Source organism: Oreochromis aureus, linkage group 7, assembly GCF_013358895.1.
Source record: "Oreochromis aureus strain Israel breed Guangdong linkage group 7, ZZ_aureus, whole genome shotgun sequence".
NCBI classification, from domain to species: Eukaryota; Metazoa; Chordata; class Actinopteri; order Cichliformes; family Cichlidae; genus Oreochromis; species Oreochromis aureus.
The window spans coordinates 34,712,905-34,730,970 of record NC_052948.1 but is presented as its reverse complement, the minus strand read 5'-3'; the positions used below and the strand labels follow the sequence as shown (position 1 = coordinate 34,730,970).

Here is an 18,066-nt window from a genome sequence, read left to right as displayed (position 1 = left end):
GAGGTGTACTGTTTTCCCTCCTTGTAAATCTCACATTTGATGATGGACCACAGGTTCTCAATGGGGTTCAGATCAGGTGAACAAGGAGGCCATGTCATTAGTTTTTCTTCTTTGATACCCTTTCTTGCCAGCCACGCTGTGGAGTACTTGAGACGCGTGTGATGGAGCATTGTCCTGCATGAAAATCATGTGTTTCTTGAAGGATGCAGACTTCTTCCTGTACCACTGCTTGAAGAAGGTGTCTTCCAGAAACTGGCAGTAGGACTGGGAGTTGAGCTTGACTCCATCCTCAACCCGAAAAGGCCCCACAAGCTCATCTTTGATGATACCAGCCCAAACCAGTACTCCACCTCCACCTTGCTGGCGTCTGAGTCGGACTGGAGCTCTCTGCCCTTTACCAATCCAGCCACGGGCCCATCCATCTGGCCCATCAAGACTCACTCTCATTTCATCAGTCCATAAAACCTTAGAAAAATCAGTCTTGAGATATTTCTTGGCCCAGTCTTGACGTTTCAGCTTGTGTGTCTTGTTCAGTGGTGGTCGTCTTTCAGCCTTTCTTACCTTGGCCATGTCTCTGAGTATTGCACACCTTGTGCTTTTGGGCACTCCAGTGATGTTGCAGCTCTGAAATATGGCCAAACTGGTGGCAAGTGGCATCTTGGCAGCTGCACGCTTGACTTTTCTCAGTTCATGGGCAGTTATTTTGCGCCTTGGTTTTCCACACGCTTCTTGCGACCCTGTTGACTATTTTGAATGAAACGCTTGATTGTTCGATGATCACGCTTCAGAAGCTTTGCAATTTTAAGACTGCTGCATCCTCTGCAAGATATCTCACTATTTTTGACTTTTCTGAGCCTGTCAAGTCCTTCTTTTGACCCATTTTGCCAAAGGAAAGGAAGTTGCCTAATAATTATGCACACCTGATATAGGGTGTTGATGTCATTAGACCACACCCCTTCTCATTACAGAGATGCACATCACCTAATATGCTTAATTGGTAGTAGGCTTTCGAGCCTATACAGCTTGGAGTAAGACAACATGCATGAAGAGGATGATGTGGACAAAATACTCATTTGCCTAATAATTCTGCACTCCCTGTATGTTCTACACACTAAGTTAGAAAAAAACATTAAAATGAATAAAAAGTTTACCTGAGGGCCTCCTGAACCCGGCGGTCCAGTAATTCCTACAGGCCCATGCTCGCCCTAGAGAGAGATGGATGAAGACCTTTTCAAATCACTGCTTAAGCATTTCTTTAATCAGAGCTCTGCAGGGTCTGGGCTCTATACCAGAAATAAGTTCAGCATGCCCAGGGTAGCTTTCTGTTATCTGGATTCACTTCACTGATCAGGATAAAGGATCACATGTAGCTGGTTATCAATATGCTAATTTAACTCGGGGTTTCCCCTGTTCACATGAAAGGGGTGGTGTTGGCAGCAACTGACCAATCTAAACAGGTCCTTCAGAGATCATGTGACTGTTCTTCCATAGAAAATGATCCCTGTGAGTGTCACCTACTCACCAAATGTTGATTATTAAAAATCTATAAAGAACATAAACAGTATACCAGTATAAGGCACCACTGTTGTAAAGACAAGAGATGAATTTTGAAGAAAATCATTTATTTGGATTAAACTGGATTGATTTAAACATTAATCCTTTATAGCATAGGTGTCAAACTCTGGCCCGCGGGCCAAATTTGGCCCGCAGCCTAATTACATTTGGCCCGCGAAGCCATACCAAATTACTATTAGAGCTGGCCTACTGGTATTATACAGCTAATATATATATTGTTTAGTATTAAGCTTTGCTTGTTCCATATTCAGTTTTTCAGCAAAATGTGTTTGAGTCCATAAGAAAAGATTCATTCTTATATCTGGAGGAATAAATATATTTCAATAAATATTAACGTTAGCCCGCGACTTGTTCCAGTTTTGAATTTTGGCCCACTGTGTATTTGAGTTTGACACCCCTGCTTTATAGGGTGGTCATAGAAGGAACTAAATACCATAGTGCCCTATAAAAGGTTAAATGTTGTCCGCAGCCTGATGAAGAAGACTCATAAAAGAGATGTAGGAAAAAAAATTAAGGAATAAAGTTGCATTTAAGGATCTATATTTATTACTGATGCTCATCAGCTAAAATCCTGCTTCGTAGTACAGGCCTCTGTACTGTAAATAAACAATATGCTGATTTAAAAAACAGGTCAGTTTTTTCCTTGTAAGGAAAAGGTCCTCTCAGCCACCCATGTACGAAGCAGCAATTATTAAAATTCCCTTGAGAAAAGGATTTTTCCAGTGAATGATTTTATGATGCCTCTTGCAGCGTTTTCAAATCTATCATAAAAAAATTTGCTGCTAAGGTTTGCTGTTACTCAAAAATTACTTTTCACAATATTTAAAATTTTGATTTATTCTATGTTCCATGAAGCCACATTGAATACATAAATAAAACTCTGCACTCATGTTAGGATTGGCTGCCCCTTCCCTCACTCCCCTGCTGGCCTGCTTTTGTTAAATGATCCAGGTCTAAGTTCACTTCAGGTGGTCTCTTTCGCTTCTCATTTATTCCACGGATCTTCTCTCTATCGTTCCTTAACCCGAACTGAAAGAAATATTACACGTCCTCTCTCATACTTATTCTATAATGCACATACGTCATTAAACTATGACTGTCGGCCTAAAAAAAAAAAAGAAGAAGAGCCAAAGCACATTAAAGCTGAGGATTGTACTTTAAGGTTACTTGCGGAAAAACAGTGGTGGCCCTATACATGTATTTATTATTTAACAGCAATTTTCAGTTGTGCTGTTCAGAGGCAGCTGATGTTGAAAAAATCTTCAACGTCTGTACTCGGGCACTAGATGTGTGCTGTAGCAGTGTCCAGCTGAACAGCGCACAAGCCCATCCCTTGGCACGGTACGCTTAACCATTCCAAAACTCAACATTACTCAAATAAACTGAATTTTGGGGTGAAATGTGCTGAGGCAGTGTATGGATAGCATATTGTGAGTAAACCTACCCTACCCTTAGTCTGTTTGGGCTGAAAATAACATGAGCTGTAAATTCAGAAAGAACATATTCTGTAAATTGTGACTGACTCATCGATGCAGCATGTATATATGTTCCTCTAGTGCCAGGTCTCTTTCCCCTTGTTGTCCTTAGTCTCTTTCCATGTTTGTGTGTCCAGGTATGAGGCTTCATTCCCTTCAGCAGGCTACTGATCATTCACACCTGCCCTTCATTAACTCTCCTGAGCAGCTGTGTATCTAAACTGGCTTTTCCTACCAAAGTGGTAACGGCATTCATCAAGCTGCTAGACTATTGGGTTTGAGCCTCAGATTATCCCTGACTGATGAAACGAGTCTGCCTACAGCTATTGCCTAACTCCTGCCTGCCAGTGCAGACCATCTTCTTTATTACGACTCATCCATTAACCCCGCATCACAGTAAAAATAAACCAATTGAACTGTCTTTCTGAGTCTGAGCCTCCTTTTAGGCTTGACTTCATTGTGCATAATGAAAAGTACTTCAAACGTTTGCTGAAACGTCGTGAAAAAACATTCTTAGAGGGCACTCTTAAAATTCTTATTTTGAATTATGTACTATATAAATCTTAACAGCACTGTGACTCTTATGAGAAACTGTTTTGTTACCTTCTCTCCCTGAGGTCCATCGGGACCTGGACGTCCAGGAGGACCTGTCATTCCCTGAAATGAGAAAAGAATCACAGCACAATAAAGCTGCACATTAACATCAGTTTGCAATCTGCAGAGTTGTGAGGGAAAAAGCCAACTGTGTGTCAATAAATATCAGTCACAGCTATGAACTATTCAATACAGGTTAATTCAAAAAGCACTCTAAGCAGCATATCAAAAGCATCAATACTCTACATTCTGGTATTCAACTCACCAGTAACCCAGGCAGACCCACAGGGCCTAGTTCACCCATCAGTCCTGGTTCACCCTGTTCAAGAGGAAGACATCAGTTTCCAATGATTTTAATAAATCCAAATGAACTTCTTTGTTTAATTTACAGTGATAGATCTTAGATAACTACCCTTTGTGTCACCCTTTTGCATTTCAGTGCTCTTAAAAATTGCTCTAATAAATCTCACTGTTGGTGTTTTGAAACTGAACAAGCTTGAAGGAAATGTGGGTAGTGTTATCAAAATGTAACATCCAACTTCCACTGAACTGTTATTCTCACATATTCTCACCATCAGTCCCAAGTTGCCCTTCTCCCCCTTTGGACCCCTGTCACCATTTTCTCCGAGGGGTCCCCAGGGACCCTCTCGACCAGACAAACCAAGAGGTCCCAGCTCACCCTGCACACAATAACAACAGTATGACCGGAACTGCAAACATCACCCAGAGAGAACTCACCTGCTTGTTCAATATATTGTATTTTTAATCAAACTGAAGCTTACCTTCTCCCCCTTGGGTCCAGGATCTCCAGCTTCACCGGGAAGTCCAACATCCCCCTGCAGAAGATGAGGGAACAGAAGTTACTTAATGGTTCAGTCATCAAGGAAGCCTACAGTGAGGTAAAACCAACATATTTTCCTTCTTCATAAGGCAACGTTTCACATGTACTAAAGCATCAGATCTGCCGGAAAACTCATATTTGAAAAGATTTATTACAACTTCAAAATACAGTTAGTTTGGCCTACAGCTTTCAAGCACATGACTTCTCGCAAATAGTTATGAGGACATGGGGAAGTATAGGGAAATATCCCCCGAGCCCAACAGGTGGATGCCGGGTTGGTGGAAGGGTTAAAACATGAGGATAGGGGATTTTTCTCTGCTTAAATAGACCATCAAACTGGAAGGAGAGTGAGGTTTGAGTGGGAAACAGTTCTAGCTGGCTGAACTAGATATCAGGCTTCACTTTGTTAAAAAACAATAACGCTGTTGTATTGCACACAACAAAAAGATTATTAAAAGATACTTATCTTGCCACATCCTGTTTCTTTTCTGGTGCTTTCAGGATGTAATGTAGATTTAAAAAGATGTCATTGTTGAAATGATTACAAAAACTACAAGCCACGCTCCCTCTCTCTCTGCTCTTTCATAAAATCAAGATTTCAAAACCCTAAAATCAATGTGAAATAGGTACTGTCATTACCACAGCATCAGGAAAATGGAATTCTACATTGTATGTACCACAAATGGGGGTTTAATGCTTTTCAAACCAATTTTATACTTTTTTTTTTAAACAAAGGACCTCAAATACCTTCAGATTTTCAGCTGAGAGTAATTTAATTCTACCAATAAATAAAAGCACATCTGTTGGCCACAACAACAAACTCTGGACAGGATGCTTGTATGATTCATTAAAGGAAATAGGGTTCTGGAAAAAAAAGAATCACCTCCGGTACAACAACTCTGTTATTTAAGAGACAGCAGCTGGACATGTTTGTCAACACCTGAAATAATTTAAGTAAACAAAAGATAATTGTACTTACCTCTTTACCGACTGGTCCAGGTGGTCCTTGTAGTCCTTTTCCCCCCTGAGGTCCCCTCTCTCCTGGTGGCCCTTTAGGACCAGGTTTCCCACAAGGTCCTAAATCCCCCTGTCAAACAGGAAAGTGTAGGAAAGTCAGATATCAGGCTTTTGGAGGCTAAAAAGTTGTTAGTTATCAAACGTTTGGACCCTTGCAGACTGTTCTAAATCACTAAACAAAGTCTCCTTGGCTTCATGAGATCCAAAAGAAAATCTAGTTTAATGACTTCCACATTTAAGGTTCCTGTACCCAGACCAGACTGTTCCATTTTCTTAAGGCTGCTCAGCAAGGAACATTTAATGAACAGGCACTGATTATTGCTGCAGCTACAGAGGTATAGCATTTATTGTGAATTTAATTTCTGTTGCAATAATTGTGGTAGAACTGCAGTTCAGAATTAGAGAAAACGTTCATCTGTGCCACTGATTAATACAATGTACAGTGGTCCCTCATTTATCGCAGGAGTTACGTTCCAAAAATAACCCACCGTAGGTGAAATCCGCGAAGTAGCCATCTTTATTTTTTACAATTATTATAGATAAAACCCCTCACTACACACTTTATACACTTTTCTTAGACAGACATGAACATTTTCTCACTTTTCTCTCTTGTTGAAAAACTCTCAAAGTTCAAACCTTCATAGAAAAATAAGTGCAGTATTATAGAATGAAACCAAAGGCACCCACAGGTGATGATGTTTCGTCGACATTGTTGTGTTTGTCGGGGAGAAAACTTACAAACATACAGTACAGCACTTAAGAGTCACTGTGCTAGCGATTGAAGATTTATGTTAATTTGATAAGCTGGACGCATCCTGTACTGTACAGGGGACACGGCACGAAATTGATTGACAATGGTCTACAGCTAATCAGGACGCAGAACACAATGCACTGTAAAAAAACAAAAACAAAAACAAAAAAACATGGAAAATTGCACATAAAAAAATTTGCGAAACAGCGAGGCCGCGAACGGTGAACCGCGTTATAGCGAGAGACCACTGTAACTTACAATTCTGATTGGGCAGAAATGTTTTTCAAGTCTGACTCTGACATTGTTATGAGAATAAGGACATTTTATTTCAAGTGTTTCCTCAATAATGGAGTCCAAGGTTTATAATTTCGGGTATACAGCTTTGGTCCTGTTATCACTGACCTGGTCTCCTTTCCTTCCAGGTGGGCCCTCGATTCCTGTGTGGCCAGGAGGACCCTGATGGAAAATGTGAAAACTGCTTTATAGAACAGCAAAACTTTTAAAAAAATGTTTCTAAAACATTCTAATAGAAAAACATAAAACAAATCGGTGGCAAAAAAAAAGGTGCAATTAAAAAAGCCAATTAAAAATAATATTTTCTTTATGAGCATTAAACAGGGCCTTAATCACACCATAGTTTATGTTCAAAGTATGGAACAATTACAGTAAGGGTTGTATTGTAGGCTCTGTCATTATGGCTACTCAAGCATGAACCATGAATGTGACTTAGTGTTTAATTAATCAGTGTACATTATATATAATAATATATAATATAAAAGCTATTTCTCTTTCATGGAGCCTGCCATGGTGCATTGCCAAGTTATTCCAACAAAATGGACCAACAAAACAACGGCAGCTTAAAGTTGTGACGTTGCAAGAGAAATTTGAGAATGCTAATTTTATTGTACTCTTTACAAGCATGAAGCAAAAACAAAATCGTTGCTGGTGACTGCACAAAACATTGTAACCTTTTCTGGACTGAAAATCTCTCTGTTAATCAAAAATACATTTTCTTTATAACAAAACAGAATTGATCAGAATCTGTCTCAAATTATCTCATCAAAGAATATTATGGTGACTCAACACAGTCACAGGCAAACAAAATTGAGCTCAAATCTTACTACCAGGTGTCAATAATTCTTACACACTTTCTTTAAATCTAAAATACAGAATAAGGAAAAAGCTCATAAGATTAGATAAAAGTGCCTTAAGTATTGATCAGCTAGCTTCAGAGACCCAGCAGTTAGCAGAGGTAAGTGAAGAAATCAGATCTAAGAAGTTTTAATTGCTTCACAACAAAATACACCAACCTGCTGTCCTTGTCGTCCCATGGGGCCTGCTTCTCCAGGTAATCCAGGTAAACCCTGGAAGTTTCAGTGTTTGAACATTAATGAAGGAAGAAATAAGAGATTCTCATTATAAAACATTTACATTACATAATTGTTGAAGTTTACTGTAATTTACCTTAGGTCCTCTTTCCCCCGAGTCCCCTGATAATCCATCAGCACCCTGCGGACCCTGATCAGATCCAACAGACATGCATGTCAGCTTTTACGCACTGTTCTCTTATGATGATTCAGTAGATTTTACATGTATTGAAAAACAAATAACATGGACATTTATCTCTCCATGCAACATGAGATAACAGCAGTCGATGGTAGGTACCCACTCACTGGGATTCCTGCCTGTCCCTGTGGTCCCTGAGGTCCTGGAGGCCCTTTGCTTCCTATTGGTCCTGGTTTTCCAATTGCCCCATCAGGACCTGGTAGACCTGGAGGACCCTTAAAAATGACAGAAAAAAGAATACCAGTTGAAATTTTTTCAATTATGTTATTTTTTTAAAAGTCTAATATAAAAACAATCACTATTTGTGGGCGACTGTGGCTCAGGGGGTTGGGAAGCTCATCTGTAACTGGAAGGTTGCCGGTTCGATCCCCCTACTCTCTCTGTCCTGGTCGTTGTGTCCTTGGGCAAGACACTTTACCCTACTGGTGTTGGCCAGAGGGGCCGATGGCGCGATATGGCAGCCTCACTTCTGTCAGTCTGCCTCAGGGCAGCTGTGGCTACAACTGTAGCTTGCCTCCACCAGTGAGTGAATGAATAGTGGAATTGTATTGGGTGCCTAGAAAAGTGCAATCCATTATTATTATTATTTTGCTCATTGATTATTTTTTTTCATTAATTTGGAGTAAACACTTCCTGTAGCATATCCTGTAATTTAATCACAACACATTTTTTGTCTTTATTGTGTACAATTCATCAATAACATACAATCAATTTTAATTTAAAGAGATTTTAAACCAATATATTTGCCCGTTTGCCTATATACATGTCTAACAAATGCAAACGATTGCAAAAGAACACTTCTTCTGTCTTTATGCAATGCTGGACCATGTCGATGAGGAAATGACTGGTAATGTGCTGATTTTGTGATGATTCTTTCATGGATTGTGAGTAATATAATACAAGAACGGGTTGCAGGGAAATCAGCAACAATGAATCAAAACCCATTTATGTGATGTAAAATCAGCATATCAGTTTTATGGAAAGACAGCTCCCTCCCTGCAGTAACAGCTTACAACAGCTGCATCTCATTCAGTGGAGCTTCAGTTGATCTTTAAATGATTAGTTTTATTTTGTCTTATTGTGGGAGTCACAGTAAGCCTGACCAAAAATAGCTTCATAAACAAGTCTGACTGGACGATCAGCAAAAACATAGAATTGAATAGTAAGTACTGCAGAATGGTTTTGTTTTCTAGGCAGAGCTCCAACAGCATGCAGAACTACATATTCTCAACACCTAATCTAAACATGCCACATTAAATAAAGGAAACAAGCAGTGAGTGAGATCGGGCAAGCACGATCTGCCCAAATGAAAATGCAGAGTACGATCTTCTTTATTTAACTCAAACTTACTTGTGGACCCTGTATCCCATTGGGCCCGTCATCTCCTGGACGACCCTGTGAGAAACAACAACAGTTCAACTTCTTGATTAAGAAACACAGAATTGAAAGTCATGCTCTGATGGCTCTGAAAAGAATTTAAGCATAATGTTAAATTGCCTTTAAATCTATAAATTTGTGACCTTATTTAATATATTTCCTCATTTTATCTCTCTGACAGTTTTTAGTTTGCTCTGGTAAATATGCTATTAGCAAAATATCTGTAAATCTAATCTTGTTGAGCATGCTTTGTTCAGCTTATCACACTGATCATCCCAATTTAGCAGCAGGCTATTTTAATGATTAATGATGCTAGTGCTCATGCTAAATTGCCTTTAAATGTTTACTGCAGTTCTGTGAGGCTGTTTGGAATGTTTTTCTTCTTTTTAGCTTTCAGCTTATTCTAATTTAGACATACAACGTTTGATGAATCACAATGCTGTTACTAAACTAAATTGCCTGTTAGCCTGTGATGCTGTTTGGTATTTTTTAACATTTTATTTCTCTGACAAAGTTGTCCTTCTGCTCAGCAGGGGTTGAGCCAATGGATGATGGTGTCAGGGATCGACGATGGTTAAAGTGACTGGCGATAGTTCACCAATGTGTTCACCAACAAAGTCAAAAGCATGCACACCTCCAATACTTGGTAAAATGTCCCTTAGGAACTTGTACCTCAACCTTTTGATAGCCATCAACAAGTTTCTGGTATAACTCTGGCTGGATATTTGACAACTGTTATTGGCAGAATTGGTAGAGTTCATTTAAACTGGTTGGTTTCCTGACATGGATGCCTCTTTTAGCATTGTCCATAAATGTTCAATAGGGTTGAGGTTGGGGCTTTGAGAAAGCTATTCCAGAAGCTTAATGTTCTCCTGCTTTCCAAACTGAGTTTTGATATGAATTTTGGATTGTTCTTCTGTTGGAACAGCCAACTCTGTCCAAGTTTCAGCATGATACTATCATCACCATGCTTGACAGTTGATACAAAGCGCTTAGCTTTGAAACCCTCACCTTCACTCTTGTCATTGTGGCCAAATAGCTCAATCTTTGTGTCTCTGACCATGAAACTTTTCTCCAGAAGGCAAATGGATATTCCATGGAGGCAGCTGCTCAATTTAAGCTGAGCATGAAGGAGTCGATTTTAGAGCAGAGGCTTGTTTCTTGGTCAGCACCCTCTCAGTAAAATAAAACTCTGGCTGCGTACAGTGATGCTGGTGTTTTAGCAGTTTCCAATTGGTCATTCCTGAGTTTTCTTGAAAATCAAACAATTTTCTTTACATCTGAGGGTGATATATTGGGTTTTCTTCCAGACCTTAGCAAAGTGGCGACAAATCCAAATATCTTGTACCTGTGTACAATTGTTTGAACTGATAAGCTTGGAATCTGCAGCTGTTTAAAAATGGTTCCAAGACAGCATCCCAACTTGTGTAAATCCATAATTCTCCTACTTAGATCTTAATCTTCCTTGGACTTTCCTATAACTCTGAGTATTGGTCAGAGCAAATCCTTTTTATGCTGGCAAAGACAAACTACCAGCTGTAGTCATTATCATAATCACTAATGAAAAGTTAATAGGCCTTTGTCTTAAGAAGTTAAAATACATAGTAGAACCTTTGGCGCCACTCACTGAAACATTTAAGTGAGTTTATCTATATATTTGAGCCTGTATGCACTTTTGACCCTGTGTGGATTCAAGAAAATGCTAAATAAATGCAAATGTGCACCCAGTTATTATATAAGTCAATAAAGATGTATGCTGTACAATCATTCCACCCTGTAACTGTATAACCAGCACTTGCAATACAAGCGTCTGGGCATGCATGGGCATGTGCGTTCAAATTCATGTCCCCACTTCCTTTGAAGTTAATGTGTGTGTGTGTCATCATCACCATCATCATCATTATCATCATCAAATGGGAGAAAACAAAAGAAGGATATTTCTGACTGTTGGGTTGATTTTTTAATCAGGGTTTAATTGCATTTGCAGAAATCCTTATTTATCTTGTATCCTTTTTTATTTTTACTTTATTATTATTATTATGAATTATGACGTTTACTGTGATGTTTCACAAACTGATATTTCATAGAGACACCAGAAACTTAACACTTAGAACCGAATTTAGAAGATAAACCACCTTGTGAGGATTTGTCTCACCTGTGGTCCCCGGGGTCCCTTCTCTCCAGGAGGACCTTGGAAACCCTAATAAAATGAAACAGAGTTAGATCATGCTCCTTATATCTGCACGTTAAAATGCATGTTTCTGTGTTTGATCAGCTATGGGATAAGTGGGTAAAATATGTTAAACCTACAAAATTTGATATTATCGATGTCTTAGGTGATCAACAATGTGATGTTATTTATGTATTTATATTTATTTATTGTTATTTTATCGTATTTATTTATTTATTTTTATGTGGGCACTTCTCCAAACTTGTACAAAGTTCACATAAGCTGTAAAATCTGCTGATTTACTGACATTGTACTAGTTCTATTACTTGATTTGTAAAGATGAACTGTTATCTGCAGATGAAGATTTTTTTTAAGAAAACTGTAATTTTAGTGATCTGTGGCTGTAAAGATGTGTTTTAGGTTACTCAGTTTCAACCTGTCCTGAATCTTTAACTGTAGCTAAGCTAGTGTAACACCAATACAAACTAAAGACACTTAAAGGATATTAAGTTCTTTAAGTATCTTTAATGATTTTATGACCTGCAATTGACTTAAAAGCACATTTTTAAAAGTTTAAGTTAACTTTTTTTTAACTTATCTAAAAACACCATATCTTCTGTTTGACACATCCCCTTGGTTTCTTTACTTTACTGGAACCTTAACCTGGGTTTTTCTCTCCAATGATGAGTGCAGCTTTAAATGTCTCAGTGATGCGGAACAATGACAAGTTTAAGACATTATTTAGCGTTCAAACTGAGCTCAAACTGCCTTAACTCTATGACAGATTGATTGATTTCACTGCAGTGTTGGGCAGCCATCTGTGTAAGTAAAAAGTGGCTCCAATGACACTGCATGGAGTGTTGGCAGCATCAAAAAACAGTCTCACTTCCACTACTTAAAACTAACTCCTTCCATGCACAAGGGACCTTATTCCTAAATCTAACCAACCAAAAGACTGACAGTGATTTATAGGGTAAACAAACTTTGGCAAGAACAGCACAGATTTTGTTTTTCCCCCACAACTTGACCAAAACTGAAAAAAAACAAACATATGAGTCAAGTTGAGGTAATTATTTTGTACCATTACAGAAAGAAACAATAAACAGGGAAGATCAGTGGTGTACCTATCTGAAGAATTAAGCTGGCATTTGATGTGTACTGTTGTGGCCAGACGAGAGGACAGTGATTGGAACAATTTATTTGTCCTCTTTCACCTGAGCCTGCCACATCACTTACTTCGCCATTAGATTTTCCTCCAGAGCTCTCAGTAAAATCAATCACTTTGAGTTGTTTGCCTCCATGTACTAGCAGTCCCTGTAGACCAGCTGCACATTTCATCGGTCTATTTTATTTACCAGCCCTTTCTTGACGTGACCCCACAATCTCTTCTGCTTTAATCTAATCTGCTTTACAATACTCAATCTACCCCTCATATACCCCAAATAGCTCCCAGGGGTTAAAGGTTAGGAAATAAAAAAGCAAAAATAAACTGCAGACACTTACTGGAGGTCCTGGCTTCCCAACAGGCCCGGGTAATCCTCGTAAACCTGGCTCCCCCTGGTGCAGAAAATTTTTTTTTATTTTATTGTGATTGTTTCTGATAATTGAAGCTGTAAAGTTACTTCCAATCACAAGATTTTAACAGCTTTAACAGAACATTTCTGTACTCACCTAAATGTCAAAAATATTCTAGTCAAAAACCTTTTACTCGTCCCTTTCATAGCTGAGTCCATCACTTTTAACACAATTTACCGACTCATGTACGTACAACAGCATCTTTCGTCCTGTTCTTATATCAAAAAGGACAAGGTGAGATAGATGACAGAAGGATGATCTTACCCTCTGTCCTGTCAAACCTGGAGAACCGCGCATTCCCACAGTTCCTGGGATACCCTAATGACAGAGGGAGACACAAGACATTATTACTACTATAATTTCAGTAAATATGGAGCTGAAGGCTTTTGTAGGCTTTTAGCGGTTAATTATTTTATTTCAGGGTATACTACAATGTTCATGGGCATATTTGAAATCATTCAAAACTAATAAAAGCTATTACAAACGACAATTGTGACTTTCTTACCAAAACATCTGCGTATTGTGTTCAAGTGATATCAGCTGAAGTCGAACTAGGGTCGAGCTGTATTCTCATGTAATACTAATTTTAACCACTATATCAAACATAAGGCCTGGGGACCAGAATTGGACCAGCAAAGGCTATAATCTGGCAAATTGTATGGCTTCGGAAAATGTGAAAGAGAACAGAAATTTTGGACTTTTAATTGTATGTTTTATTATATTGTTTATATTGTAAGTTTTACAGCTTTTCCTACTGATAAAACCTCCCCCATGGCTATTCATGCAACACCAAAGTGGTCAAATTATGGTTTTCTGTAATTTTACACATTTACTTTTAAAAATGTAAGCTCAAAGAGTCGTGCCGACAGATTTCTTTCTTTAGAAATAACAAAGAAAAAAAAAAGAAATATGAGAAGACATCCATTTCAGGCCATCTACTAATAAAATGGTGCTCCCTGGTCATGAATGTTTCAGCAAAGAATAATTACAAAAAGGATCTTTCATCCTCAAAAATACACCATATAGATGTTGATTACCTATCCTACCCAAGTTCAGATATAGAAGCTCTAAGAGCTGTCTTTTGCTAATAATAGCCAGGAAGTCAGCCTGCTAAATGAGCCACATGGTGCCTATTATGCCAGTGTGTTACATAATGACACAGATAAGTACTGGATGAAAAGTAAAAACAGAGCTTTGCAGGCAATTAAGCAACAGTGTATCCTGTGACAGAGTAAGGTTCTCTTGGTGGGGACATTTCATCAAAGAAAAGCTACATAATACACTGAAAAGACTGACTATATTTCAGAGCCAAGCCAGTCACCCTCAGGCAAGATGGCGCCTGTGATCGGCAATGCTGCTGTCAGGGTCTCCATGCTTCTGTTTTGTGTTGTATTACCTATTCTGCTGCTGTCTGTGGATGAGATTACAGCATGTTTATGATCGAAACAGCTTATTTCGGATCAAATCAGCAATGGAGTCGATGGAAAAAATGAGAAACACTTTGGAGGCTTCCCTCCACCACTTGGGTGATCAGCTGTTGTCCATAACCTCCCATGCTTGCTTGTGTCAGGCAGAAACCGGAGCTGCCGTTCCCTGACGAAAGTCACCGGACGAAGCGAGGAAGGAGAACGGGCATCCAAGTGAGATTATGGAAATATAGGAATACCGTGATTTAGCATCCTGCTCGAGGCTCCCAACATTGGATGTTTTAGCTAAAACGGACTTCCAGCTGAATGCATGGCTTCTCCGCACGAGTTTCATAAGGATGCCGTGTTTGAGACCAGTTTTTCCAGACCATGTTGGTGACCGTCTTACTGTCCCCATGGCTTACGATAAAAGGTAAGAAGTCCCAGGGAGTGCAGGGCAAACCTGCGCCAAGCCCCTCAGGATCTAACCAGAGATGTTTCAGCCTCGCCGATTAAGATGACCCTATTAAACTGTCGTTCAATCTCAAACAATGCATTTGTCCTCAATGATCTTTTTATCAGGAATAACCTGGATTTTATGTTCCTAACGGAAACCTGGCAGCGAAATATGGAATTTGCTCATTTTAATGAACTGTGCCCTGCAGATTGTATTTGTCTGACCACACCACGACTTTCAGGACGTGGAGGTGGGCTGGCTGTTATTGCTAGAAACTCCTTTTTCTGTCATCTGGTGAAGACCCCTTCTTTTAACTCTTTTGAGATTCAGATGATGAAGATAAAAAGGAATAATCCCTTCTATGTGATCTTAATCTATAGATCACCGGGACTAGCGAGGAGTTTCTTAGTGGAGTTCGGGGTCTTTCTATCCTCCACCATCAAGCTGAATAAAATTCTTCTGCTGGGGGATTTTAATTTCCATGTTGATGACAGTTCATGCCATGCTGCTTCTGAATTTCTTAGTCTTTTAGACTCTTTTAACTTTACCCAACACGTGACTGGGCCAACACACAGCGGTGGCCACACCTTGCACTGGGTCTGGATATCGGTCCGGTTTGTTGTGAGGAGATTTTTATTAGTGATCATAAATATCTTTTATTTGATCTCTCCTTTATTTGTGACACACTGCCCTCTGTTCATGTGAAGCATTCACGATTAATTACTGACTCTGCGGTTGAACAATTTGTGGAATTGTTTGATAATAACTTACTTGAAACCGATGATATAGAATGGCATGTGGCCTCCTTTAATTCGTAATGTCAAAAAATTTTAGATAAAGTGGCTCGTCTTAAAATCAGGAAAGGCAGCATTATTAAATCCCTGCCCTGGTTCGCAGAAGCTATTCGCAGCTTTAGGTGAATTTGCCGTAAAACTGAGCGCCTGTGGAAAGCCACAAAACTTGAGGTTCATAAGCTCCACCTAAAAGAACTATTATCTACCTTCAACAACATGGTGAAAGATGCGAGAGCCACTTATTTCTCTAAACTACTTGCAGTAGGAAAAAGAAATCCTAAGGTTCTCTTCGACACAGTAAATAACATAGTCTCCCCCCAAACTCCGTGTACACCTGTCTTTTCAGATAAGGACTGCAATGACTTTCTAAGATTTTTCCAAGACAAATCAGTGACCTAAGAGGAAACTTAGCTCCCTCCCTTCAACCATGATCTTCCACACCCTATAATTATGGAATCCTTTCACCCAGTTTCTTTAGAAGATCTATCAGAAATACTGACCCAAATGAAACCCTCAATGAGTCCAGCTGATGTCCTACCTACTTCTTTATTTTGCAAAGTTTTTGACACCATTGGGCCCTCTGTGGTCACACTGATAAATTGTTCCCTGCTGTCTGGCTCCCCAGGTGCTTTAAACAGGGTGTTATTCAACCTCTGCTGAAAAAGCTGAACCTGGATCAGACTCTTCAGTCAAGCTACAGACCCATCTCAAAACTTTCTGTCATTTCTAAAATATTAGAAAAAGCCGTTTGGTCCCAAGTAAAGAAGGCACTGGAGAAACATAACATTCTTGATAACCTTCAGTCGGTATTTAGAAAGTCAAACTCCACAGAAACTGCTCTCCTCAAAGTCACAAATTACCTTTTGATGGCCGCGGACAGAGGTGATTGCTCAGTCCTTGTCCTATTGGACCTTAGCTCGACTTTTGATACCGTTGATCATCAGATCTTAATTCACCGCTTAAATCATATGGTAGGGATATCTGGATCTGTTCTGAAATGGCTCACCTCATTTCTGGCAGATAGAACATTCTTAGTGTCGGTGGGAAACTTTCGCTCAGTTGTAGCTAAATTGTCATGGGGAGTGCCGCAAGACTCCAGTCTCTCTTGTTTGTTTATCGCCTACTTTACACCAGAAAGAGGAAACCAGCGGCTGAACAACAGCAGCACGTTTAAGCTTGATAAGCTGTTGTTAGAATTTATTTAATATTACTTTCTACACCAGGATCCTTTTCTACGTAGCTGACAGCTGGTAACTGTGCAGGGGCGGATCTAGCAAAGTTTTGCCAGGGGGGCCGATAGGGCATTAACAGGGAAAAGGGGGCACAAAGAAATACTTTTCTTTCTTATTCTCATTTAAAATGTCTAGCTTTTAATAAATAATTATCTGAATCTTACAACCAAAGTTTTAATCTGATGTAAAATGTATAGAAGTCCATTACTGTATATACTAACTATTAAGTCTAATATACCCTAGTAAGTTATAGTACGTTTTCCATTGGGAAGGTACCATCTGTGCAGTCTGCAATTCTGTTGAAGAAAGATGTTGAATCTATTTCATTATTGTAGAAAATAATTGATTTCTGTGCATTTTTTTTTTTTTACAAGTGCATTAAATTAAAGTTGATTACGTCGATTAAGCATCACAAGGCGGAGGGTGGGGGGTGGTTCCCTATTTTTTTTGCTGGAGTTGACAACCCTATTGGTTAGGTTGTTTAATATTTCTGCTAAGTACTCTTTAAAATACCAGAATAGGGAGGATGGAGTAGGTTTAAGTTTATTAGATTGATCAGTGTTGCTGAACTATGAAATATTTTGGGTGCAGTGTATTTTTTGCATACAGGTATAACAGAATAGCTTTAGTGTTTTGTTTTTTAAAACTTGAGTATGAACTTATACAAAACGCAGGAAGATATTAAAAAACAGTTTTATTGATTAAAAAACACACTATATCGGATTCATATCGGTATCGGCAGATATCCAAATTTATGATATCGGTATCCGTATCGGACACAAGTGGTATCGTGCCATCTCTAGTATAGATATCAGTTTAAAATCCTCACTCTTACATTCATGTCCCTACAAGTTGAGGCCCCCACTTATATCACTGAGCTTCTCCAACCCTAGTCTCCAAACCGGATCCTTAGATCCACTGATAGTGGTCTTCTAACCATTCCATGGACCCGTCTGAAAACGAAGGGGGATCGCGCTTTTCAAACCCTGGCTCCAATATTGTAGAACAGTTTACCTCCCCCGCTATGCACCATCAACTCTGTAGCTTCTTTTAAAAAACAGCTCAAAACACATCTGTTTAGATATGCATTTAGGTAATATTCATGTGTAGTATACTGTTTTATTGAATATGCTACTATACCCTCTTTATACTGTTTTATTGTTTCGATTGATATGCTTTTATTCCCATGTGAAGCACTTTGAAATAACTTCCTGTTTTAAAAAGTGCTATATAAAT

General features: G+C 39.1%; 1 protein-coding gene across 1 annotated transcript in view; it reads right to left on the bottom strand.

The window, feature by feature from the left end:
- si:ch211-196i2.1 (collagen alpha-1(I) chain) overlaps positions 1-18,066 on the bottom strand; it is a 117,807-nt gene that overhangs the window by 15,700 nt on the left and 84,041 nt on the right. Inside the window, exons 35-48 of the mRNA XM_031738971.2 lie at positions 13,206-13,259; positions 12,870-12,923; positions 11,352-11,396; positions 9,170-9,214; positions 7,927-8,034; positions 7,718-7,771; positions 7,564-7,617; positions 6,656-6,709; positions 5,465-5,572; positions 4,427-4,480; positions 4,217-4,324; positions 3,910-3,963; positions 3,654-3,707; positions 1,152-1,205 (exon numbers count right to left, since the gene is read on the bottom strand). Coding sequence (XP_031594831.2) covers positions 1,152-1,205; positions 3,654-3,707; positions 3,910-3,963; positions 4,217-4,324; positions 4,427-4,480; positions 5,465-5,572; positions 6,656-6,709; positions 7,564-7,617; positions 7,718-7,771; positions 7,927-8,034; positions 9,170-9,214; positions 11,352-11,396; positions 12,870-12,923; positions 13,206-13,259 — 900 coding nt within the window. The remainder of the gene's footprint in view (positions 1-1,151; positions 1,206-3,653; positions 3,708-3,909; positions 3,964-4,216; positions 4,325-4,426; positions 4,481-5,464; positions 5,573-6,655; positions 6,710-7,563; positions 7,618-7,717; positions 7,772-7,926; positions 8,035-9,169; positions 9,215-11,351; positions 11,397-12,869; positions 12,924-13,205; positions 13,260-18,066) is intronic.